This window comes from Aethalodelphis obliquidens, unplaced genomic scaffold, assembly GCF_003676395.1.
Source record: "Aethalodelphis obliquidens isolate GAN/ISIS:26980383/991018 unplaced genomic scaffold, ASM367639v1 scaffold5, whole genome shotgun sequence".
NCBI lineage: Eukaryota > Metazoa > Chordata > Mammalia > Artiodactyla > Delphinidae > Aethalodelphis > Aethalodelphis obliquidens.
Genome location: NW_020837949.1, coordinates 6,687,031 through 6,712,096, shown reverse-complemented (window position 1 = coordinate 6,712,096; position 25,066 = coordinate 6,687,031). Strand labels below are relative to the sequence as shown.

Here is a 25,066-nt window from a genome sequence, read left to right as displayed (position 1 = left end):
CCTCCAGGTGTCGGTTTTATCTCCACAGAGTCAAACTTCTCTGGATTCTCCCATCCCAGCTCTCAGGGACAGCTGCCTCCCTGGGTCCAAGGCCACCCTGAGGAGGGCGCAGAGAAAGCTGACTGCACCGCTGCCGCGGGGGATGCATGTAGTGGCGCCAGGGCCAAAGACGCGGGTCTAAGAACAGGACCCACCAAACCGCCTCGGTGCTGGTTAGGTTTTATTTTAACAGGAGATCTCCTCTTCATTTGTTTCTCAAAATATCAGTTATATCAATATTAGAAGTGTAAACTGGTACAAAATATACAGTACATAGAAACAATCTTCTTAACTAGTCTATTGCCTAATAAAAGTACGCACAAGGGAGCTGAATGAACAGAAGTGATGGTCTCCCCCCCTCGGGAAACAAGTTCCCCAGAGGACAAGGAACCAGCGTCTGCTTCAACAAAATGGGAATGGATACTCGTGTGGCAGAGACAGCATTGGGGTGGAATCAAGAAACCTTGGCCCATTTCTAATTCCACCTTCAAGATGTCAGCCAGGGAACGAGCAAGCCCTGCCCCTGGCCCAGCCCCTCAACCCCGACCCCTCCCGGGGGTGAGCGCCCACCGGCCGCCAAGGCCGCCACTTGGCTAAAGCTTGAGGCCTGATGATTTTGCTCAGGCAGATGTGGGGCAAACCTTCTAAGAGGGCAAAATGAAAAGCTTTCCTCCCCCAAACTGATGCTCCAGAAGGATGAGCCAAGTCTGACCTGAGCCTCTTCCCAAGTGTCTGCACTCATCGTGCACACGGGGTGCGAGGCTGAGATGGGTCCCCTCTGAGTAACACTGCCTCATCTCTCGCAGGAAAGGATGCTCGTCCGGCGTGCTTCACTAGGGCACAGTAACGATCAAATGAGGTTCCGTGTGAAAGCGTCTGGACAACGAGAACACACACCACACCAAGAGAAAAGGAAACGAGCATCTGGCAGGAGCAGAGGGCAGCCCCTCCCCTGTGGGGGTTGGCAGGTGAGGCTCTGTTCCCGGCCCTGCTTCTGCAGCCCCTGCCTCACGCCTGCATCCCTAACGGTGCTTCCGGACAGCTCTCCTTTACGAGGCCCAGGAGTCACGGGGCGGGGCGGGGGGGGGGGGAAGCGGCAGAGCGCCTGCGCACGGCGGGCACTTGGCGCAGAGCCTTCGCAGATGAGAGGCAGGTGCTGAGAGACGCCGGGCTACTGCTCCTCAGTCCTCCTGCCCGCGAGCTGAGGCTGGGCTTCCACGGCGCCCGGCTGGCCTTACTTCCCAGCCTGGCCCTGGGCAGAGCCCGGTCTCCGCTCCCCTGGGGCTGTTTGCAGAGACCGGCCCATCCCTAGGGGTCACTGAGGCCAGGGAGGTCCAGGTCCCTCCCCGCCCGCGTCCCCGGCCAGCCAAGCTTCCGTCGCACCCTCTGTCAGACTTGGTAAGGACACAGCCCACAGCACACACACGCACTCCAGAAACCAAAGGTACACTACGAAGTTTAAACTGCTGCTACTACTATTTAACGGCTTTCTCTTCAAGAATTAGAAAAAAAAAAAAAGTTTCGTAATTAAATTACTTAAAATTCTATGCTGCTCAGTTTCACAATCAGAGAATTCTACTTTGTTTAGAGGTGGGAGCTGCGTTGTCTGGTATTTTCTCCCGCTCCAGTGATCGGTTCAGCAACTGGGAATCTGGTTCTCCCCCAGGCTCCGTTCCGCCTCGAAGCTTTTCGCACCACCCTGCTGTCTGGAGAAGCGCCTCTTTACACTTGGGCCTGCGGGGGTCGCCCGCGGGGGCCTCACAGGTCCCCGCCGTCGGTGGGTCCCAGGACACTCAGGCCACAAGTCCAGTCGGTCACGAGGTCCGTGGAGGCCAAGGGTCCTTTGGAGGCGGGGCTCTTGAAGGGGTCGGGGGGCACGGCAGGCAGCGGCGGCAGGGGCTGGCCCCGGGCCGGCTTGGCGCCCGCTGCGTGGTTGCGCTGGTGCTTGCGGAGGTGGTCCTTGCGGATGAAGCTCTTGCCGCACACGGTGCAGGTGAAGGGCCGCACGCCCGTGTGCGTGCGGTAGTGGTCGATGAGCTTGGAGCGCTCGGTGAAGCGCTTCTCGCACTCGGTGCAGGGGAAGGGCCGCTCGCCCGTGTGCAGCATGCGGTGCCGGATGAGGTGCGCTGGCCGCGTGAAGCAGCGGCCACACTCGCCGCACCGCAGGCCGCTGCCGTCCCGCGCGCCGCCCGCCGCCCCCGGCGCCCCGTCGGGCAGCCCCCCGCAGCTGCGCTGGTGCGCGCTCAGGCTGACCTGCAGCTGGAAGCTCTTCCCGCACGCGGCGCACGTGAACGGCCGCCCCCCCGGGGGGGCTGCCGGGTGTTTCTTCAGGCCCGGCTTGTGGCCGAAGCCTTTGGTCCGGCCGGGGTACTTGCAGGGGTCGCTGAAGGGTCTCGGGGCCTGGCCGGGGTCCAGCACGGCCTCTCCGTTGTCGGGCGAGGAGTAGGCCAGACCCTCAGGCCCGGTCCTCGGGTTCAGGCTCGCGGGAGGCTTACACCTGAAATTCCAGCCCCACCGGACCCCCCCGAAGAGCCAGTCCCCTGGAGGGGTCTCGTCCTGGGTCACCGCGGGGCTGGGCTCGCCCAGCTCGCGCTCGGGCCGGGCGGGCTCTCTCAGCCCCAGCACGGGGTCCTGGCTGGGGAAGGAGCTGCCCTGGCTCTCCCAGGCTCCTTCCTGGACAGGACTAGGGAAGAACCTTGTGGCTTGGCCTGGTCCGAACAGGGTCGCGTGGGCTTCTAGGTCAGTAGGATGCACTGGTGTGGCCACTACCTCCTCTTCCTGGACTTCGGTTTTTATCACAATCTTTACATCTGCTGAGAAAGAGACAGAAAGACCAGGTATCATTCTGTCCCCTCCCCGCTTACAAAGGGAAGATCTTTCACCGGGACATTTGGCCCAACTACGGCCACTCTGAGCCCTAGTCTCGAAGCCTCCGGATCCAACCATTTCAGCAGAGATGCCCCAGGCGGTCAGGTGGCTGCCTCAAACCGTGGGTGAGGACATCGTGTTCCAGACCTTCACCACAGGTAAAGCAACCAGCCTATCTGCTCCCCTTGTTCTAGAACCTTCACCCCAGGAGAGCAACCATTGCATCTGCTCACCGCGTTCCATTTTCACTTTGGCTCTTAAGGCTAATCATGAAGTTATGCCAAGGAAGGAGCTCTGAGCACTGGTGGCAATGCACCCGAGGGGCAAAAGCACAGAGCTGGGCTCAGGTTTATCTGAGACTGGAACGTGGCTCCCCACAGAGCAGCAGTGGCCTCAGGCAAGCTCCTCTGTGAATACCCTGTTGCACAGCGTTGCATGAAGTTTCAACCACACAGCACATGTGAAAGCACTTAGCATGCTGTTTTGCATGCATTAAGCATTCAGTAAATGTAGCCAGCTAGCTAATGATAAAAATATTAGTGCAGTAGTAAAAGTGTGTTGGATTTTACGTAAATGTACTTGAATTTCATGCCCTAGAGTTTTATATCAGGGATCTAGGCTTCTAGCACAATTTTGGGGTGCCAAAATATGACAGAAATTATTACTTAAAGTAACAGATAACTGCCTTTCAAGACAGAGTAGAAAACTAATACATATACGAGGCAGTTCCTCCCAATTCGGGCCTGTGGACACCTGTCTTTGGTAGTGCTGATATCTAAGAAGCGGTTCTAGGTGGGTTTGGGTTTTTCCAGGTCAGGGAGGAGCCAGGGTTGCTGAGTCTGGGCAAGAGGTACATCCCCTTAAGGGTTCAGCTTGTCAGGATTGACTGGTTAACACAAGAAAGGAACTGTGGGAAAATGGACCGTCTCAAGAAAGACTGTTGAAGCCTAAGAATCTAGAAGGAGAAAAGGGACAGACTGTACAGAGTGTTCACATCACCGGCACCTAAATGCCTGCTGGCTGCACCACCAGGGGCCACGGCTGAGGCAGCCTCCGGGGCAGACATGAGCCCTTCCAGTCCTCCCTCCGCACCCCGTACCTTCCGTGGAGGCGGCCGTGCTGAGCTTCAGCGTCCCGTCTGAGCAGGCGGAGGAGGGATGGTGAGGGGGGAGATCCGCCTGCCAGGAGGTGGGCGGGATAGTGGTTGAGAAGTTGGAGTGGACGCCTGCAGTGAAGAGAGAGCAGAGCCAGTGGGTCAGGGAAAGAAGCGGGCAGACCCCGTGGGAGAGGCGGAGCAGCTGCCCCGAGACCCCACCGGTGACTCTCCTGCCCGAGCACAACGACCCCACCTCTCCTGAACCAGTTTGCTTCCGTCCCCTTCTCTGAGGCACCCGGAAGCTCAGACGTCACACTCTTGTCACACAGCCCCTCTTTAATAGGAGGCAGCTGGTGATTTAAATGTCCAGTGCTGGGGCAAGAAGACCAGGAGGGGGCCGGCAAGAGTGAGGCGGAGGAATACCAGGACAAGAGCATCATGGAACCCAGAGGGACCAGCAAGATGTCCTTCGGGGCAACCCCTGCCGTAAGGTGGGAAATCTAAACTCGTCAGGCCAGAGCCCACAGCCCCCCGCAATGCTTGCAGGAACTTCTTCTCCCAGGTCCTGCCCTCAGTCCCTGCATCTGGTTCCTGCTGTCTGCTCCCAGCCTCAGCCACTCACCAGAGGCAGCGTCGGTAGAGACGTCTCCTGCTCCAGAGTCCAGCTGGCTGAGGCCCCACGGCTCCTCCCCGATGTCTGGCTGTCCGGCTGCCCACGCCTCCACGCCTAGAGCCTGCTGCTCCTGGAGCTGGAGCTCCCCTTCCTGCTTGATCTGCATCAAGAGGTCAGGGGCAGGAACGGGGGGCCCTGAGCCTGAGAAGAAGAGAGTGCGTGAGTGACAGCATCAGGGGCCCTGGGGCGGACACACATCCAGCCAAGGAAAGGCACAGGGGGCCTTGCAAAGGTCAAACAGCAAAAGAGACTGGTGGAAAGGGAAGGCAAGAGCTCAAACAGGGACTGCAGGGTCTTCCAGGCAAAGCATGTGGTCACATGGTACTGAGCACACGGGTCAGGCAGGGAAAAGTGAGGAGTACAAAACGCATTCTTGGACTTCCCTGGTGGTGCGGTGGTTAAGAATCTGCCTGCCAATGCAGGGGACACGGGTTCCAGCCCTGGTCTGGGAAGATCCCACGTGTCGCAGTGCAACTAAGCCCGTGCGCCACAGCTACTGAGCCTGCGCTCTAGAGCCCGCGAGCCACAACTACTGAGCCCGTGTGCCACAACCACTGAAGCCCGTGCGCCTAGAGGCCGTGCTCTGCAGCAAGAGAAGCCACCACAATGAGAAGCCCGCGTACCACAACTAGAGAAAGCCCGCGCGCAGCAACAAAAACCCAACCTAACCAAAAATAAATAAATAAATAAAACAAAAAAAACGCATTCTCAGGGCTGGATCTCTGGTCCATGGGCAAGACTGTGCTGCCCTAGGGAGGTCCTGCTCTCACTTTAAACACAGAAATGCTAGACAAAATCTACCCCCGTCCCCAAAACCTTACCCCTACACATGTATTTACGTGAGCACAAAAGAAAGATTCCAGATATAAGAATCAAAGAAAAGGGCTTCCCTGGTGGCGCAGTGGTTGAGAGTCCGCCTGCCAATGCAGGGGGCGCGGGTTCGTGCCCCGGTCCGGGAGGATCCCACATGCCACGGAGCGGCTGGGCCCGTGGGCCATGGCCGCTGGGCCTGCGCGTCTGGAGCCTGTGCTCCGCAGCGGGAGAGGCCACGGCGGTGAGAGGCCCCCGTACCGAAAAAAAAAAAATTAAAAAGAAAAAAAAGAATCAAAGAAAAAACACAAAGTCAAATCAAGAGTTTGAGCAGGAACCAAGCAGAGCTGTTGAAACAGGATGCAGGCCTTAGGGGCGGGGCTTTGATGTCCGAGTGAGGTGAGAGCAGAGCTGAGCTGCCTGCATCAGCCAGGAGCCATGAGGCTCTGTCCCATCAAGTAGATGGGGACTAAAACCCCACCCACGCAGGGGCACAATAAGGAAGCTGCGTCTTGTCCCGGGCCATGGATGGAAAAGCCACCCATAATAGATTAGATTTCCGTGTCCACACTAACTTCATACTAACCACGTGGTGCAGCTGAGAAAAGTTGAGAAATTCACAGAAAAATTGGCTGAGAACCACGGCAACCCAGGAGGGCCCCAAACAGAGGCAAATGCAAACCTGCCCATAGGGGCACACCCACAAGGCAGGCCTTAAGGGGCCCCTACTAAAAGGCTAAACTTACAAACCAGAAGAGGAGCCAAACGGCATGAGAGCCATGGCAGAACTCACTCCTGCAAACTACAGAAAAGGAATAGGCCGAAGGATACAGTAGCATAAGTATGTTTAAAATATTCAAAGAAATAAAGGAAGGAACAGAATCTGTAAGGCAAGAATGGGAAATTATTTTTTAAAAGGCAGATGTGAAAGAGAACCAAATAGACATTCTAGAAATGACAAAAACAGTCATGGAAATAAAAAATACAATGGCTGGCTTAACAACAGAGTGAACACAGTTACAGAGAAAATTAGTGACTTAGAAGATGGATCTGGGGAAACAATCCAGAGTACAACACTGAGAGATAAAGAAATGAAAATATGAAAGAGAAGTTGAGACACGGAGGATTAAACGAGAAGTTCCAACATATGCTGGCAGAAATCCCAGAAGGAGGGAATAAGAAATGGATACGTGGCAACAGGTAAAGAAATAACAGCTGAGAATTTTCCAAAACTGAAGGCATGGTGAGCCCATGGTTTGAAGGAAAACACCACTTCCTAAGTAGGAAATAAAAAAGAATATAAACCTAGACAATATTCATGTGATATGGAACAGCAAAGACAAAGAGAAAATCTTAAAAGGCACCAGAGAGAAAAGAATGACATTCAGACTGAAAGCAGATTTCTATCAGCAAGTACGATGTCAGAAGATAATATTTTCAATATTTGACAGGGAAAATAGCTGTCAAAATGAAGCCAGTATAATTCTCATTGCAGAAACTAGAGAACAGTGTATGAAAAAATTCATAAAATGGTCATTTATGAACAGGTACGCAAAGGTTCTAAATGAGAGAAATAGAAATCAAATCCTGTAATATGTTTTCAAAAAAGAAGAAGAGACAGTACATTATGAACAAACTGGGTTTCTCCTGAGAACTCAAGGATAAGCTACCCCTGGACAATACAGTAACACAACTCACAAACAGATTAATGGAGAAAACAATAGTCATCTCAACAGACACAGAAGCAGCATTCAACTCTTCCATTTCTGGCATATGGCTGGCTAGCTGTGCAGAGAAACTCCTCTTAATATGGAGTATCTAAAAATGATGGGTAGAGTATAAAAACACACAAATTTTTAAGCATGGATGACCTCTAAGAAAGCCTAAGTCAGCCACGGTAAACTGTAGGGCATCTCCCATTCCCCTACTGCTGGGCTGCAATGGACTGTGCACACCTGGGGCAGATAGATGTGAGAAGCCGGGTGCTTAAGCAGGGTGGAAGGTTGGGCTGGAGACCCCTCACCACCACCACACACATAAACCTGGGACCAAAGAGCAATGTTCCCAGTGCACTAAACATAAAACAAAGGTGAAAACCTGCCCTGTGAAAGGCAACTGCCCATTCTGGCCTTCGGTCTTAGCTGAGTGGGGAGAACAGTCTCCCCTGGGAGTTGACACACCCCAGGCTGGTGTTCCAAACTAATTAAAAATAATAACAGTTTAAGGAAGAAAAAATCTAAATGAGTCATTCTCAAGGGAGGCGTGGGGAAAAAAATAAATACAGGAAAGGCAGGGTTAAGGTCTCACAGCACAATTTAAGATGGTGGCTAAGAATCCGAACACCCTAGTGGCCATGGTCAATGTCAATGATCTAGACCAGTGCCGTACAACAGAGATCAAGGTGGGCCACATATCTGATTTTAGGTTTGATAGTAGCTACCTTAGAAAAGTAGAAAGAAACAGGTGAAATAATTTTATCAATATTTTTTTAACCCAATATATCCAAATATATCCAGAGTATTCATTTAGACATATTTCATCCCTTTAAGTGCTTGACAGTCACATGTGGCTGGTGCCTACTGTTCTGGACATTTCACACGTAAAGATGAGCAGACTAAAAACAAACAAGAGACGCAGCTACGTGCCGTTTATAGGAGACACACCTAAAACAGAAGGATGCAAAAGCAGTGTGAGACAATAAAAGATATGCTAAGTCAAATAAACAATTAAAAACAAAAAGATGTGGTTATACCATATCAGATGAAATAGACTTAAAAAGAAAAGTATCCGTAGAAATAAAAAAGAATCACTGCACAATGGTAAACTGACCAGAAAGATACAATAATTCTATGATTTAAATCTAATAACACAGCTTCAAAATAATAAAGCAAAACTGACAGAACTCCAGGAGAAATGAACAAATCCACCTCCTCTGTGGGGGACTGACATACCATTTTCCATAACTGGTAAACCAAGCCAACCAAAGATTATAGGATCTGAACAACACTATTAACAAACTGACCAAATGGACATAAGCATAACTTAAAGACAAGGAAAACACAAGCTTCTCAAGCCATACAAAACATTAAGAAAAAATGAATACTTTCTAGGCCATAAAACAAACTTCAATAAATTTTAAAAGATTAGTATTTTACACATCTATTTTCTAACTATAACAGCATTAAGTTAGAAATCAATAACAGATATCCTCAAACTCCCCATATATACTAAAATTATATATATATATATATATATATATATATATATATATATGCTTTCTAAATAATCCAAGGCTCTAAGGACAAATCACAATGAAAATGGAAGCTATTTGGAACCCAATGCTAATGAAAAAATTATCAAAATGTGTGTCTGCATCTACATGGTACTTAGAGGAAAGTTTGTAGCCTCATATATTTATATTAAAAAAGAGGAAACAGGTTGAAAATTAATAGGTCAAGCAGTCAATGCAAGATGTTAGAAAGTAACAGCAATAAAATAAAAGCAATAAAATAAAAAGAAAGGAAATACTATGAGAGTATAAGTTAATAAAAGAAGAAACAAAGAACACAGAGAAGCAAAAGTTGGTTCTCTGGAAAGGATATTAACCAATACATCTCTAGCAAGATTATCAAGAGAAAAGGAGAAAGCACCAATAACCAACATGAAGAATGAAAAAGGGACATAATGATAGATGTAGCTGAGATTAAAAAATAGAATATTATGAACGTTATTCCAAGAAATTTGAAAACTCTGGGGAAATGAACAAATTCCTTAGAAAAACTAGAACTTGCCAAAACTGAATCAAGAAGGTCCTATAGCTACTAAAGAACTTAAATCAGTAGACAAAAATCTCCCCCACAAAGAAAAACATTCAAAGAATAGATAAGCCCAATATTACACAAACTCCCTGAGCAAATAAAAACAGAGGGAATACATCATAACATATCTTTAATATCAAAACCAGCCAAAGACAGTCTGAGAAAGGAAAAGTAAAGGCCAGTCTCACTCATGAACAAAGATTCAAAAATCCTAAACAAAATAATTAGCATATTAAGTCCAGCAATGTATATAAAGGATCATGACTAAGTTAGGTTTTTTTCCCAAAATTGCAAGGTTGGTTCAACATGAGAAAATGACATAATTTACCATACTAGTTAAAGAAGAAAAATCATATAATCATCTCAGTAGATACCAAAATAGCATTCCATAAAAATTCAACAGCGATTCCTGTTAGAAACATCTAGTCGACCAGACATATACCAAACTCTTTTAACCTGATAAACAGCACTGATCAAAAAACTTTTAACAAATATTAGACTCAATGTGAAAAGTTAAAAAGTATCTTCTTTAACATCATGAACCAATAAGATACCTGTTGTCATCACTTCTATTTAAGGATTTTCTGGGAGTTCTCAGCCAGCACAGTAAAACAAGAGAAAACTAAATCATAAAGATTTGAAACGAAACAAAAAATTCTTATTACTCATAGGGGATATGATTATCTTTTCAGAAAACCCGAGACTCATCAGACAATTATTGGAAAAGTTATTAGTACTAATGAGAATTTTGGCAAGGTTCCTAGATAGAAATATCGATAAATAAAAGACAATTGCATTTTTGTCCACTCTTAGGGTTTTAAGGGAGCCTGGTAATTACCATTTTTCTTTCCTGTCATGGATCTTAACAATTAGAGAAATAAAACAAAAGAGGAAGGCTGGTGAGGGTAAACTCTTTTTATTACTGATAAATGAGGATGCAGGTTTTATGTAAGAGGGGCCCTCAGCACTGACCCTGGATCAGGAAGTCACCCTGGACCATGGTGAAGGAGGCTCTCCCCAGCAGAGCAGCAGAGACTGCCTGTCCCTGGGGGCAGCCAGCTGCCCAAGGGAAGAAGGTTGGGCAAGGACTGTGCTTGTCCAATCCTTGCTCCCAAACTCGCCGATGAGGTGCATCCCTGGTGGCACCTCTGGTGGGGTGCCTAACTGGGTGGGAGGGAACGAAAAGGAATGACTACAGCTGTACTACACCAACATGGATGACTCTCAAAAACAAAGTCAAATGAAAACAGCAAGTTAAAGAAGAGTATATATGGTATGATCTCATTCATAAAAAGTTCAAAACCAGGTTAAACAATGTTACTTAGGAACATATACACAGGTAATAAAAATGTAAGGAAAAGCAAGGGACTGATCTCATCTGTCTGAATTTTGCGTTTATCTGTGAGAGGAAGCGAGGGGTCTGGGGTCTGGGAGGGACAGTGGGGTCTTGGAAATAGATCGGGTTATGATCTATTTCTTATGCTGCGAGTTGGGAATATGGGTGTTTACCAATCGTTCTCTAAACTTTATGTATTTTATGTATTTTATTCTGTATGTATTTTGTTTATGTTATATAATACAAAGTAAAATGTATTAAAGAAATAAAATAATATTAAAAAAACAAAAAACAACATTTGATACAATATAACATTTATTCACGATTAAAAACAGTGGCCAGAAGTGGAAGGAAACTTCTTTTAAACTAACAGTATCTTCAAAAGTCTACGGCAAAAATCATCCTAAATGCCGAAACTCTTTAAGTATCCCACAGACAAGGATGCCAGCTATCACAGCTACTATTTAACCATGTCGTAGGCCCACTGCTAAACCAGAAAAATAAAGTTACGAACATTTAAAAAGAAGAGATAACTTTTGTGCTGTCTATGGAGAGCACAATTGTGCATGTAAAGAACCTAAGACTCTAAACTGACCAGTCATTAGAAGTAATGAGAGAGCTGAGAAAATTGTTTTTCTTACTAAACAAAGTCAACAGCTTTACCGCACACCTGCAACGACTATTTAAAACATGTAATTAATTTAAAAATCTCATTCACAATAGAAACAATGATCAGGAGAAAACTGTAAAGTCCTATTCAGGCACATACAGAAGGCTTCAGTAAACAAGTCCTCCTGTGGGTAAGGGGGCTCAATACTGCAATGACAGTAATTCTCCAGAGATGAAATTACAAAAGAAATGCAATTCCAATCAAAATTCCAACAGGATTTCTGAGAACCTGACACAAAGATTCTGAAATTCATCTAGAAGAACAAAGGTCCAAGAATAGCCAAGAAAAGTTTAGAAGAACAAGTAGGGAAAGCTTAGTCTACTACATATCAAGGCTTAGTAGGAAACTAAAACAGTGAGAATTGGTGCAGAGATAGACAAAGAGACCAAAGAAACCAGTAAAGAGCCCAGGAACGGCGCGTGCACGTATGGAAACCTGGTTCGCGACCAAATGGGCATTACACATCATTGGAGAAAAGGGAGAGTCTCCAGCCGACTTTGCTGGAAAACTAGATGTCTTGTGGGGAAAATTTTTTTAAATTCTCCCTTGTAACCTCCCCAAATATTCATTCTAGTTGGATTAGAGACTTAAATGTAAAAAGCAAGACTAGAGTGAGGCAGGAAAGGACATTTTAAGACAGAAAAAGCACAGATCATAAAGGAAAAGACTGGTGTTTATGACTCTACCAAAAATTAAAACTTCTATCTAAGAACTACAAAGTTAAAAGACCTGCCACAGACTGGGAGAAGAAAATTTGTAATGCAAATAACAGACCAAGTGTTAGTATCCAGAACTACATAAAGAGACCTGAATCAGTAAGATAATGAGAAACTACAGGAGAAAAACAGAAAAAGATAATTCACTGAAGCAGAACCCAAATAAACATCTGAAGATGCTCAGCTCCACTAACAACTGGGGAAATGCAAATTAAAACAAGATACCATTTCACTTCCATCAGATCGGCAAACATCTAATTCTGAAAAGTGGGCAAGGAAGTAAGAAAGCAGGTCCTCTTAACTGCTGGGGAGTATGTACGCCAGTGTGACCATGGGGAGGGTGAGCTGGCAACAGCAGAGGTGCAGACGGGCATGCCCTCCACACTGGGATTCCTCCTCCAGGTCTATTCCCTAGAGAGACATCAGCACATGGACACAAAAAGACACCTTTAAGAATGTTCACTCCAGTACCACTTGTGACAGTGAAAAGTTACAAACAGCTTAAGTGCAACTCAATGGAGGGATGGATAAAAAATTGTAATATAGTTGCTTTCGGAATGCTGAGCAGCCATTAAAATGAACGAACTTGACTTATATGCGTCGACAGAGATAAGTATGAAACACAGAATACCGAGTGATAGAGATGATGACACGTGATTTTTCAAAACACACAAAACCATTATTATATATTGTTTATGGCTACATATGTATACAATAGAAGTTTTAAAATGTGGATAGAAAGGACAAACAACTTCTGGACAACTGGCTACCCTGAGGAGGAATGAGACTGGGAGATCTAAAAAGGAATTTAAATTGTATCAGAAATATATTATACACACACACGATTTAAATTATGAGACACAGGATACATTCAAAAGTATTAAATTCCTACTCCGTGCTAGGCAGTGTTCTAGGAGGCCAGAATGATTATATGAACAAAACAAATAAAAGTGCTCATCCTCTTGAAATTTACATCCTAATGAAGGTGAGGGTGGTGACCAGACACATACACGTCTATCAATAGGAAACATGTATAATCTATAAATATGAAATATATTCTAGTTATACATATGTAATATCTATGTCTATATAAAGTCTATAAATATAAAATATATAATAATGTAAAATATGAAATATACATAATAGATGATATCGGATATGGAACAAACCAAAGTAGGAAAGGGAGCCTGGAAACTCTGGGTGGGGAGAGGGGCTGCCATTTTAAATAGGGTGATTAGGGAAAGTCATATTTCAGCAGAGACCTGAAGGAGGTAATGGGTTGAGCCCAGGAAATATCTGAAGAGCACTCCTGGCAGAGGGCACTGCCAGGTGCAAAGGCTCAGAGACTGGGCCAGCCTGGAGTGTTGCAGGAACATCAAGGAGGCTGGTGTGGCTGGAACTGAGTGAGTGGGGGACAAGCAGAGGGAGAGAAGCCTGGCTGTGTGAGTCGATGGAAAGCCAGCAGGGGTTGGGAGCCAAAGGACGCAGGACTTGTGCTGTAAAGGGGTCACTCTAGCTGCTGGGTGGGGAGCAGACTCTGGAGGATTAGGGCAGGAGCAGGGAGACTGGTGGGAGGTGCCCGCGATACTCTAAGCAGGAAACCACGGGCCTGGGGGCAGGGGGACAGGCAGGAGAGTCTGGAGGAGTGCTGGCAGGGTTTCCCGACGGTGGGGACTGGGCGTGAAAGAGGGTCAGGGATGGCCCCTATGTTCTGGGCCAGCAGCTGGAGGACGGAGGGCTCCTACTGCAGTGGGGAAGCCTGTGGGAAGAGCAGGTTCTGACGGGCAGACCCTCGAGGAGCTCGGGGAGGCACATGGTCCAAGCGGGCTGTCCGGCAGCTGTCCACGTGCAGACAGACCGGGCGGCGGGCGTGCAGGATTCAGGGGAGAGGCCCTGGTGGGAGTGCCCACCGGAAGGATGGAGTGTGGGTGCAGAGAGAGGCGGAGGAGGGCTGAGGGCACCCCAATGCTTAAAGATCAGAAAGGGCAGCAGGAAACAGCAAAGGAAAGGTGGGAGGAAAACCAGGAGAGGCTATACTGAGGAGCAACGACCCCAGTGACAGCAGCGCCCTCCAGGCAGGGAAAGAGGGTGAGGAAAGGGCAGGAAGCAGGTCTCCGCTGGGCAAGAATGGGTGGACAGCTGGGGAGGAGCCTGAGGATTGGCGGCCTTGCTGAGCACCCACTTCCCCAAGCACAGCTGGGAGGATTTAGGGGTTGAAGAGAAGTGGGAGAGGAGGTCTGATGAGCGGCTGCACAAAGCCCAGAGCTGGGGAGGGTGGACCGGGGTCCCGGCTTCTTGGACTGAGGTGGGCGGGGATGAGGGCCACCCAGGGATCCCGCTGATGGGCTCAAGGCCTGAGAGGGGAGCTCTGAGTGCCGGAGGGGAGGGCTGGGCAGGGACTCCCCAGAAGCCACCACATTTCCAGGCCCCTATTCACTCTCATTATCGTGTATATTTATTACATCCAGGGAGGCCTCCACATACGATAAAACAAACCTACGGGGAACCTCCCACGCAAGGTAAGCCGCCGGCAGCCCCACGTGTCATAACTGTCTTTTCCATCCAGACGGCGCTCTGCTCTTAGTCAATTTCTAGCTTTCAGCACTGTCCCTGTTGACCTAAACTGGTGAATGATTTCTGAACATGGCCTGCCCCGGGGAAGGGGAAATCTAACTGCAGGGACACAGCAAACACGGAAGACACATTTTGTGAATCACAAATTAAACATATAAGACTTTTTAGTAACCCAGGTGTTCAGACGAAAGGCAAGCCCCAAGGCAGGTGGTACAGACAAGGAGTCTTGGGAGGAGGTGGGCTTGAGCCTGCAGGGGCGGAGTCTTCCTGGTAAGTGACAGACCGTTGCTGACCCCCAACCCAGCAAGGTCTTCCCGTCAGCCATCTGGCTTTTATCATGTGTCTACCTGTCCTTTCCTTAACTTTCAAACGTGCTGACTGGCCCAGGAAAATCTGAGACCGTAGTATCGGGTATCCAGATTCACCTTTAAATAAATCAGTGACTCTAACCATGTTGAGACATGGCTAAGGGGTTAATGTTCTGTAATTACTAATGGTTTTAAGTGAAATTTGGTTTTCAGGTGGAGGCAAGGCTGACTCTTTGTAAAGCTATGAATGAATTAAATTTTGTCTTTATTATCTTCTACCTTCCTGTCTGTGTCCCCCTCCTTCTTCCTCTAATGCTGAGCCACTGGCACCATCTCTTTCCTAAAAGACTAGGTTTGTTGCCTGTTTTCACGCTGGGAAGTATTCCTGGAGTGTTAGCTGAACAGGCTATAGGTCATAATTCAACTATAAGAAAACTCAGGTTTAAAACATTGATGTTGGCCTTCCCTGGTGGCGCAGTGGTTGAGAGTCCTCCTGCCGATGCAGGGGACACGGGTTCATGCCCCGGTCCGGGAGGATCCCACATGCCGCAGAGCGGCTGGGCCCGTGAGCCATGGCCTCTGAGCCTGCGCGAACGGAGCCTGTGCTCCGCAGCGGGAGAGGCCACAGCAGTGAGAGGCCCGCATACCGCAAAACAAAAAAAACAAAAAAAACAACAACAAAAAAACCATTGATGTTTTTCCTTGGCTCTCCCTGGAAAGAAGGTCACACCTTCCCTGGCCCTTTACTTTTGTTTCCATCTGATTGCCTGCTATCTCCCTAGCCTTCCCCCAACCCCTCACCTGGACTCGGGTCCACAGGAACATCTGGAACCTTGGGGCCAGCGCGACGCCAGCTGCACGGCTCCTTCCCCTGTTCAATCTGGGAGAGGACCTCGGGCTTGGAGATGGCATAGTCTGGGGGAAGACAGAAGGGTTAGCTTTTGCCACGTTCCGTTCAGAGCTGGGGACAGGCAGCCTGGGAAACCAAGATGGCCCAGAAACTACATTTCTGGATTGGTAAAGGGCAGGGGTTCCCAACCGTAGGCAATTTTGCCTCCTAGGGGACATTTGTCAAAGTCTGAGACATTTTTGGTTGTCACGACTGGGGGCTGGGGGAGAGGTGCCACTGGCATCTGCTGGGAAGAGGGACACTGCCGAACATCCTATGAGGCACAGGATGGCCCCCAAAACAAAGCCTCATCTGGCCCAAGATGCAGTGCTGAGCTGAAGACACTCTGGTATAGGGTCTCGAGGTTAAGAAGCCGTACATTCCTGCAAACTGAAATAGAACCTCACACCCGCACCTGCTCCCAGCCTCATAACCATGCCTTTTGCCTTCAGACCTGGGGTCACACACATACCATCCCAAGAGGTAATAAGCCCAGAAGAAACAGTCCAGGCCTTCTTGGGGGTACTGACTGAAGGGAGCGGCGGCAGGCCCAGGGTCTGGGGAAGCCTCCAGGTGTGAAGGCAGCGCTGGCTCTGAGAAGCATGGTCTGCCCACATTCTCCGCCGACCCAGAGGAGCCACTCGGTCAGGCCTCATGTCTCAGCGAGAGAAGGCGAGAGAAAAAGTCCTTCTCAAACCTGGGTTGATCATACTGGATCTGAGAGCGGTGGGAGCCTTCTCCACTCCAGGTCTCAGCAGGAGAACAGAAACGGCTGTGCTCTGAGCCTGGTTGGAGAGGGGCCACCATGCCTCCCGGTCTGGCACCCCGTGAACTTCACCAAGTAGAAGGCAGCCTTTGACTCAGTCACCCAGGCCTCACCTTTAGGAAAAAGAGGCGATAACCGTGCCTGGTCAAGGTTCCCAGCGATTTACATATCCTCAGGACAAAAGCCACCAGAAGGAAGAGAGAAGCTGAGGTCTCCCCAAATCACATGTAACCAAGAAATGAGTCTCACGCCTTACCCAGGGAGACCAGCGTCTCGTAGTTGCCCCGCATCACGTGCTTGTACAGCTCCTTCTGCCACTCGGACAGGTTCCCCCACTCCTGCTCAGAGAAATACACGGCCATATCATCAAAGGTCACAGGCACCCGGAACCACAGTGTCACGCACGCTTACCTGCACGCTAACGGGCACGGGCTGTCCCACCCCCGGCGCCCAGGGCTTACCTTGGGGGCCTCGCCCTTGCTGCCCGGGGGCAGCCGCAGGATCCAGAAGTTCCTGTTCCTCAGCAGGTTCTCCACGTTCTCCAGCCGCCTCTGCAGCAGCCCGTACTCCTGCAGCAGGGTCCCCAGCACCGCCCACTTGCCCTCCAGCTGGTTCCCCAACTCCACGGCCGTCTTCTCGCAGTCGGCCAGCTTCTTCTCGGCCATCCCGGTTCGACCTTCTAGGGAAAGCAAGCGGGCAGCCTGCGATTCGATCTTCCTCTCCATGGCCTGAATTGTAGCTGCCATTGTCCACGGAGAAATCTTGCAGAAACAGAGAGAACAGCATCAATCATTCCGCCCGCCGTGTTCCTTGAGCCCCTCTCTCTGAAGCATCAGGGAGCTGAGTGGAGCAGCGCACGTGTGGGAAGTGGGGATGTCCTGTGCCACACGCCAGATCTCGGCCTGGCTGTCAGCTCCTCTGGGCGGGTGCCCTGCCTCCAGGCCTCCGCAGCACTCCTTGCAGACCCCCATCAGGGCACTCGCCGCCCTATACGGTAACCTCCCGCATCCACCTCTACAAGCTCTCTGAAGGCAGCGCTGCATCTTTTCACAGCACAGTGAGGGGCCCGTGGTAGGCGCTCGGTGCAATTTTGCTAAATCAACAGTGACTTCGCACCGCTGGGGTGTCTTAATGGAGAAACAGTAAACTGCAGGTTTACTAGAGCCCCGCCAGCACCTCCCATCATAATTGCACAGGATCTGTCTACTGATGATGACCTAGCAAAAAAAACAGCTGGTTCACTGAAATGACACAAACACAAGCGCTGCTCAACCGCTTTATTAAAAAGCAACTCGTGTCTCTTTAATAAACACGGAAGTCTGATGACTAACTCCTTTCCACCCCAGGACAATCTAATTTTGTCCAATTACCACCCACCTCAAACTAAAAATCACCATTACTGCAAATCTCCTCCAGCCGAGAGTTAAGACTTTTTGACAAAACACGAGCCCCTGCCCTTGTGAGACTGACTTTTTTCTCTCACTGTTCCCACCCTTCCCAAGGGGCGAATTACAGTCTCGGACATTGTTGTCGCTGCCCCAGGATCAGTGACACACCTTACAGACTGGTGAGGAAGGTGAGACATATGCCATAAGGTGAGACTTTTATATGTGCTGCAACCATCATAAACCGTCATTCCCCTGACTTGCCTGTCGCTGGACAGTTCAGTCGTGGCTTAGATGACCGGCAGCTGGGGACACCGAGGCAAGGACACATTTTGCTTTGGGTGGGGCTCGACCACTAGACCCCCCCAACCCACATCTGAAAGTAGGACCCATGGGTCAGAGAGGAAGCCCTGATATTTATACCTTCTGGCAGCACCTGAGGATCAATGGTATCTTACAGCATTCTGAAAACTATTCCCAAACAAATGTTTGGTGACTATCTGCAAAATTGAAAAGTGACTGGTAGGAACCAGTGTGGGTTCATTCAGAGGGAGTCACTGAGAACTAGAACATGGGAGGGTGCCTCAGAAAATAGCAACAGGAGAGTCTGAACAGAGGCTGAAAAAACTGGCAAGAGTGGAGCATCAGGGATTTTGTGGTTGTTTGGAAGGCAGCTGGACCAGACGACCTCTGACCTGAAGAAGGTAGGGCTTTAGCTGGGCCTCAAAGGACGGAGAGGAGCTGGACTGGCAGAGAAACAACTGGATGTGGGATTCCTGCTCAGGAGGTAGGTGGCTCTGCTCTGAGGCTGCAAAGACTGCACTGGGCTGGCACCTTGGGCTGGCGCAGCCCTGCCCCTGGGTGCGAGGCCACGTTTCTTCCCTTCCCCTCACTCCTCCTCTCTTGACCGATCCCAGACATATGACCCCAGCCTCTAAACGTTTGCTTCAGAAGTGTCCTTTCACTTTATCTCCCAGCTCCCCAACCCCAGAAATCCCACTCAGCCTCCAAGAGCATCTGACTGCCATTATTATAATCTTTGTGTTCCATGAAAAGGGCATCTGCGTAAACTCCAACCTTATAAATGGACACATGCAGTTTTCTTACATTTTAAGGGACCAGGGAGCCTCGTGTGAGGCCTTCACACTATTTGGTGAGAGGTGGCGACTGTTTCTACTCAAGCCCAGCTCCTCACTGAATAGTGGGTGGACAAGATGGGGCTGGCCTCAGACTCCTGCCAGGGAAGCGGAAACTCTTTGCTTGAGAACAGCTGATGGGAAGAGAACTCCAAATCCTTCAATGGCTCCCCACCCATAGGATGAAGTCCAGGCAGGCCTTCAAACCCCTTCCAACTCTCCCTGCAGCCTCCTCTCCCCGTGCCTCCCTACCAAAACCATCTTTTCCAGGCAAACGACTTCTGTCTCCTCCCGGCACTGCCTGCCAGTCTGTGTCCAAGCCTCCTCCCTACCTGAAAAGCTCCACGGGTCCAGCTCAGCCTGATGAAATCCTAGCCTTCCCTAAAAGCCCAGCTCAAATCACAGCAGCACAGGCCAGGAAGGTGCACGCACCTCCTGCTTTGCTTTACCATCACCAGTGTACCTGTTTCCCCCAAAGCGCCAGTGTGTCCCAGCACACAGAGCGACCCTGTCTTTCCACACCTTTTCTAGCCGTGCGATCCTGGGCAAGTTAACTTCTCTAGGCCTCGGGTTTTTCTTTTTTATGACAGAGAATCAGAGCCTACCCCCTAGGTTTCCTGTGAGGACAAAATCACGCCTAACAGGGCTGGTGCCGTGCCTGCGTCCCTCTACGAACCAGAGCAGCTGTCTTCCGCCCCGACCCCGAGCGAGCCGGGCACGCAGAGGGGCCTCGGTGCCAGCGGAATCGCCGCCGCTCGGGACGCCTCCCAGGTGCCACCAGGCCGCTGGGGGGAGCTGGGGGGAAGGGAACGCAAGGCTGAGCAGTGGGCAGAGAAAGGAGACGCGGGGTGGGGGGCGCGGAGACGAGGGGGCCAGCGGATGGGGCGGGGGCAGGAAGCCCCGGAGGGCAGCAGGAACTCGGCGTGGGGCGGCCTCTGGTGCGCGGACGGCCGGTCCCGCCCTGCTCAGGCTCGGCCCGGAACGGGGGGCCTGGCCGGCGGGTGCCTAGGCCCCGGCGGACCCCGCGTCCCGCTCGCTGGAGCCCCAGGCCCGGCGGCCCGGCCCGACCCCCGGAGTCCCTCCCTAGGGCCTGCGACGCCGTATGCTGGGCCCGGGCCGCCCGGGCCCCGAGTCCGCACGTCCGTGCGCGCGGGCCGCCCTTACCGGAGCCGCGGCCGCCTCGGCCATGGCCCTGCGCTGTCCGGCTCGGCCCGGAGGAAGTCGCCGCCGCCGCCGCCGCCGCCGCGCGGCCGCACGCTAGCCGGCCCCCGGCCTCTCTGCAGGCGGCGCCTGCCCGGCCCTGCTGTCCCCACCCGCGTCGCCGCGCTCCTCGCTGGCCGGCCCGCGCCGCTCCGCCCGCAGACGCGCCGCCGCCGTCAGCGCCCGGCCGGTCCACACTGCATCCTGGGAGCCGGCGCAGGCCCGTGAGGCTTCCTGGAGGCAGCGCGGCCGCACAGCCCCACCTGCAGCCCGGAGAGGCGAACGGCAGGCGCGGCGCCCGCCCCGCCCCGCCCCGCCCCGCCCGGCGGCCCGTTGCCGCCGTGCCACCCGCCTGCCAGCCGAGCCCCGGACACTGCCCGGCCCGCCGGCCTCCCGACCCACCGAACCCCCGACCCGCCGACGCGCCGACCCACCCTGCCGCTGACCCGCCAACCCCCCGGCCCCTGATCCACCGGCCCGCCGATCCCCCTGGCCCCTTGATCTTACCGACCCACTGGCCTGCCACTCCGCCGACACCCCGATCCCCCGAGTCCCCGACCCCTAGGCCCAACGAACACGGCCGGGTGCGCGCTGAGTCGCCGACCGGACTCAGCGCCAGACCTGCCGCCCGCCGCGAGAGCCTCGGACTTTGGTCCCCCGCGCCCCGAGGGACTCGGTGACCAAAAAGGATCTCCCCGCTCCAGTGGGGGAGCCGGGCCGTCCCCGGTGACCACGGCGACGGCGGCCGCCCCCCCCCCCATGCGAACCCCAGGAGACCAGCGCCTTCTCCCCTGGGGCGCCCGCCACGTCGCCTCTGCTGCTTGAGGTCCTGCGGGGCGATCTGGGCTTCTTGTGTGTTTACTTACTTGGACAGCTGTACCTCATGTCTACCTTTGATTTGAAATGGAAAAAATTCTTCCAACAATAGGAATATAGCTCACTAAATCCCTGTAGGCAGCCACTTAGAACTTTCTATAAAGTGTGGGTTAGCTATAAAAAATATTTTTAATGGGATGGACAACGGAACACAATACCATCACCTAAAATTATTTTGGTGAAGAACTTTGTGTGGGAAGATGTTCATGATATTTTAAGAGAAGTCTGTCCAGAATGATTATATTATTATATATATATTATATATATTGTATATATAATATATATAAAATGATTATAAAATGATTACATATATTATCATTGGAAGGTTTGGAAGCATATAGTCAAGTAGTTTTCTTTAACAGTGAGAACACAAGCCATTTTTATACATTTTCTAACTTAATTTTTAAAAATTTCGTAATAGTAATATTTTATAATATTTTGTAATAACAAGAATAGTATTTTTAAGACAAGGAGAGAAAAATAAATTTATCAGTCGGAAAACAAGAGGCGAACCGGGGCCGGCGGATGGAAGGAGCCTTTGAATGGCGCCCCCATGTGGCCGTGAAGATGCCTTTCCTTTGAGAATTTCCTCTAAGTGGGACTCTGCTGAAGAGGGACCTGCGCACCACGTGCTCTGTACTCTGCGGGCTTCGGGTCTGGCCGCCGGGGTCTTAAGGTGCCCTTTGTTTTCTCTTCATCAGCCTGGGCTGAGCGTACAGCAAGGGCGTCATCCCGGATGCGTTCTTTGGGTATGAAAGTGGACTCTCCCCAGGCATGGTGGTGGGGCGACACTGTACTCACACGGTTGCGAGAGGTCTGTTCCGAGTGCCTGATTTTCTTTTTCTCACTGATGCTAGCCCAGCTGTTTTCTCATGTCCCCTCCGCCCCACACCCAGCTCTCCGGGATTGCCTCTCAAATGCGGGGTTGAGGGTAGGGGATAGGGATTTCCCGATTGGAGCCCCTGCACCCTCTTGCCTTTTGGAGGAAACTCCTGAGCACGCAAAGTCGACCCTTCCACTACAGGAGAATGTTCTGGAATCTGCCCCGAGGTCCTTTACCTCCCCCCCCCCAGCTCTTCTTCCACGTGATCTCTCCTTCCCAAATAACACATCTCCTCTACCAAGGGTGGACCCCTGTTTTGTGGGCCTGAAGCTTGTACCATTTGGGGACTATTGAGGAAAAAACCTTCACAAAATTACAATTTTTAAAAATTCGGTACAGAGCTGGTACAAGGGATGGTCTCTGAAACTCTTATCTAAGTCAGTTTTTACAATGATGGTCATAAAATGAAGATTTTTATATTTCTACCCTTTTTACATTTATTGGTTGATTTGTTGGTAAAGATTTTGTAAAGCTTTCCTTTCTCTACCCAAAAATTTTTTTTAAAAAAACCCACTAACATGGATTCTCTAATTTAATGAGCTATAACATATTCCTCCACTTGTTTTGATGCTCAGATTGTCCCAAATTTAGCTAGCGGTGAGCCTCTTCAAGCCGGCCCTGTGTTCTGTGACATGTTCCCATCAGTTTTTGAGCACGTTCCTACTGTCCGGCACAAAATGTTCCATGGTTCACATTTTAGGTTTCTTACCCAGCTGTGGAATCAGACAAATCTCCAAGTTTCTGGTTCTTTTTTTTTTTTTCTTAATTAATTAATTTATTTGTGGCTGCGTTGGGTCTTCGTTGCTGCGCGCGGGCTTTCTCTAGTTGCCGCGAGCGGGGGCTACTCTTCATTGCGGTGCGCACGCTTCTCACTGCGGTGGCTTCTCTTATTGCCGAGCATGGGCTGTAGGCACGCGGGTATCAGTAGTTGTGGCACACGGGCTCAGGAGTTGTGGCTCATGGACTCTAGAGCGCAGGCTCAGGAGTTGTGGCGCTCAGGCTTTGTTGCTCCACAGCATGTGGGATCTTCCCGGACCAGGGCTCGAACCCGTGTCCCTTGCATTGGCAGGAGGATTCTTAACCACTGCACCACCTGGAAGTCCCTCTGGTTCTTTTAAATGGTATTTAATAACCACGATATGGGCATTAGGAGTGCTCATTGCAACTGAGATGTTGTTTCTAGCACCTTTTCAGAGGGCAGAGTTAGAAAATGTACGTGTGTACTTGTGTGTGTGTGTGTGTGTGTGTGTGCTGTGTGCTTGTGTATTCACACAGCTACTTATGATTCCAGTCCAACTCCACAATTCTTCCTTGCCTATCTTCATTCCATATTTATACCTCCTGTCTCCCACAATTAGAACTCTGTTTCCCCCAAATATCAGTATATTTACTCAATTTCTCAAAAACGTAAGTTTTGCGGGGGACTTCCCTGGTGGTCCAGTGCATAAGGCTCCACACTCCCAATGTAGGGGGACTGGGTTCCATCCCTGGTCAGGGAACTAGATACCGCATGCGTGCCGCAACTAAGAGTTCCTGTGCTGCAACTATGAGCCCGCATGCCACAACTAAAGATCCTGCATGCTGCAACGAAGAACCCATGTGCTGTAACTAAAACCCGAGGCAGCCAAAATAAATAAATAAATATTAAAAACAAAAAAACAAAACCATACGTTTTGTAAGTTACACCAAAACAACTTCCTAGGTAAAGTTCAGTATCTATTTCTCCCCTTAGAATATATACCACTAAGGGTGTTTTCTTCTTTGTGGTCATGTTACCAATGTGATATAACATTAGGTTTGGGGGTTTTGTTTATATTTATTTTCAGCTTCATCTCTTCATACTTGAGTTATTTTTTTGAAATGTAAAACAATTCAAAAGTCAAGGTTATATAAAATTGTACACTCAGGGAAGACCGATTCTCTTCGCCACCCCTTATATCTCATTTCCATCCACCTCTGAATAATGTTCTATTTCTTGCTCTGGGTGTGAGATTACACAGGTATATTATTTTTTATTATTCATAAGGCTGAATGATTCATGCAGTTTCGTACACGCATGAAAAAGTGAAAAAAAAAATAAACACAGTGAGATGAGCCAGTCAGTATTCATCAGAGAAGCAGAATCACTATAAGTATTACTGAACAATAACAATTGTTATGGAAATAAGACCTTACACAATTTTATCATGAGCTGGGAGAAGTAACAGTCCAGAAGGGGGAGTTGGAGGATCAAAGAACAGTCACCTACGAGCCTCCCTAAAGCAAGGCAAGGTGGAAAAGTCGGAGGTGAAGAGGGATCTGGGAAGCCAAGCATATCCCACCCCTGGAGGGGAACTGTGAAAGGGCTGGTGAAGAAGTTGATAGGAAATCAACACTTCTGCTTAGTTACTACTTCTGTAGGTCCTCAGCCAAGTATCTGGTGGTGGCACTGGGGCTCCTGTTGATGGACACGCAGTTGGGAAGAGAAGCTGGACACGACGGGGGTGGTTGCAGATAGGCTGGGATCTGTTGGTGTCTGTGTCTGGCTGTCACACACGCAACTGCAACAGCTTTCAGAGAGCAGTGTCTGCTGCTTCACTTCCACCTCCCAGATATCATGCGAATTCTCATTTGGGCCAACTCTAACTCTAACCTCTACGAGGAAATGATTCTGGGGAAGTAGCTCCAGCTATCCCAAGCATAGGTGAAGGTGTTCAGTATCATTAGTCCTCAGAGAAATGCAAATTAAAACCACAATGAGATTAAAACCGCCTCCTACAATTGCACACCCCTTCGAAGACCTAAAACTAAAAAGACTGACCCTACCAAGCGTTGACAAGGATATGGAGCAGCTGCCGATGGGAATACACTCTTGGTTGAACGTAAAATGTTACAATCACTTTGATCCAGCTGTTCTACTTGCAGATATTTACCCAAGAGGAGTGAAAGCATGTATCCAAAGATTTGTATGTGAATGTCATAGCAGCTTGATTTGTCATAGCCAAAAACTGGAAATAACACAAATGACCATTAACGGGTGAGCG

General features: G+C 50.0%; 1 protein-coding gene across 4 annotated transcripts; it reads right to left on the bottom strand.

Moving 5' to 3' along the window:
• Positions 1-202: 202 nt before the first annotated feature.
• Positions 203-20,537, bottom strand: ZNF746 (zinc finger protein 746). Of its 4 annotated transcripts, none has more exons than XM_027101575.1 (7): positions 20,249-20,537; positions 17,025-17,324; positions 16,820-16,901; positions 15,710-15,823; positions 4,626-4,817; positions 4,007-4,132; positions 203-2,852 (listed from the first exon to the last, which is right to left on the bottom strand). In XM_027101575.1, exons 1-7 carry the CDS (start codon positions 20,270-20,272, stop codon positions 1,798-1,800), a joined length of 1,893 nt encoding a protein of 630 aa, XP_026957376.1. In that variant the 5' UTR covers positions 20,273-20,537; the 3' UTR covers positions 203-1,797. The 4 variants fall into 4 exon arrangements, with proteins under 4 accessions (XP_026957376.1, XP_026957377.1, XP_026957374.1 ...); XM_027101576.1 differs by having other exon boundaries at positions 203-2,849; XM_027101573.1 differs by lacking the exon at positions 20,249-20,537 and adding an exon at positions 18,120-19,732.
• Between the last annotated feature and the right edge of the window lie 4,529 nt (positions 20,538-25,066).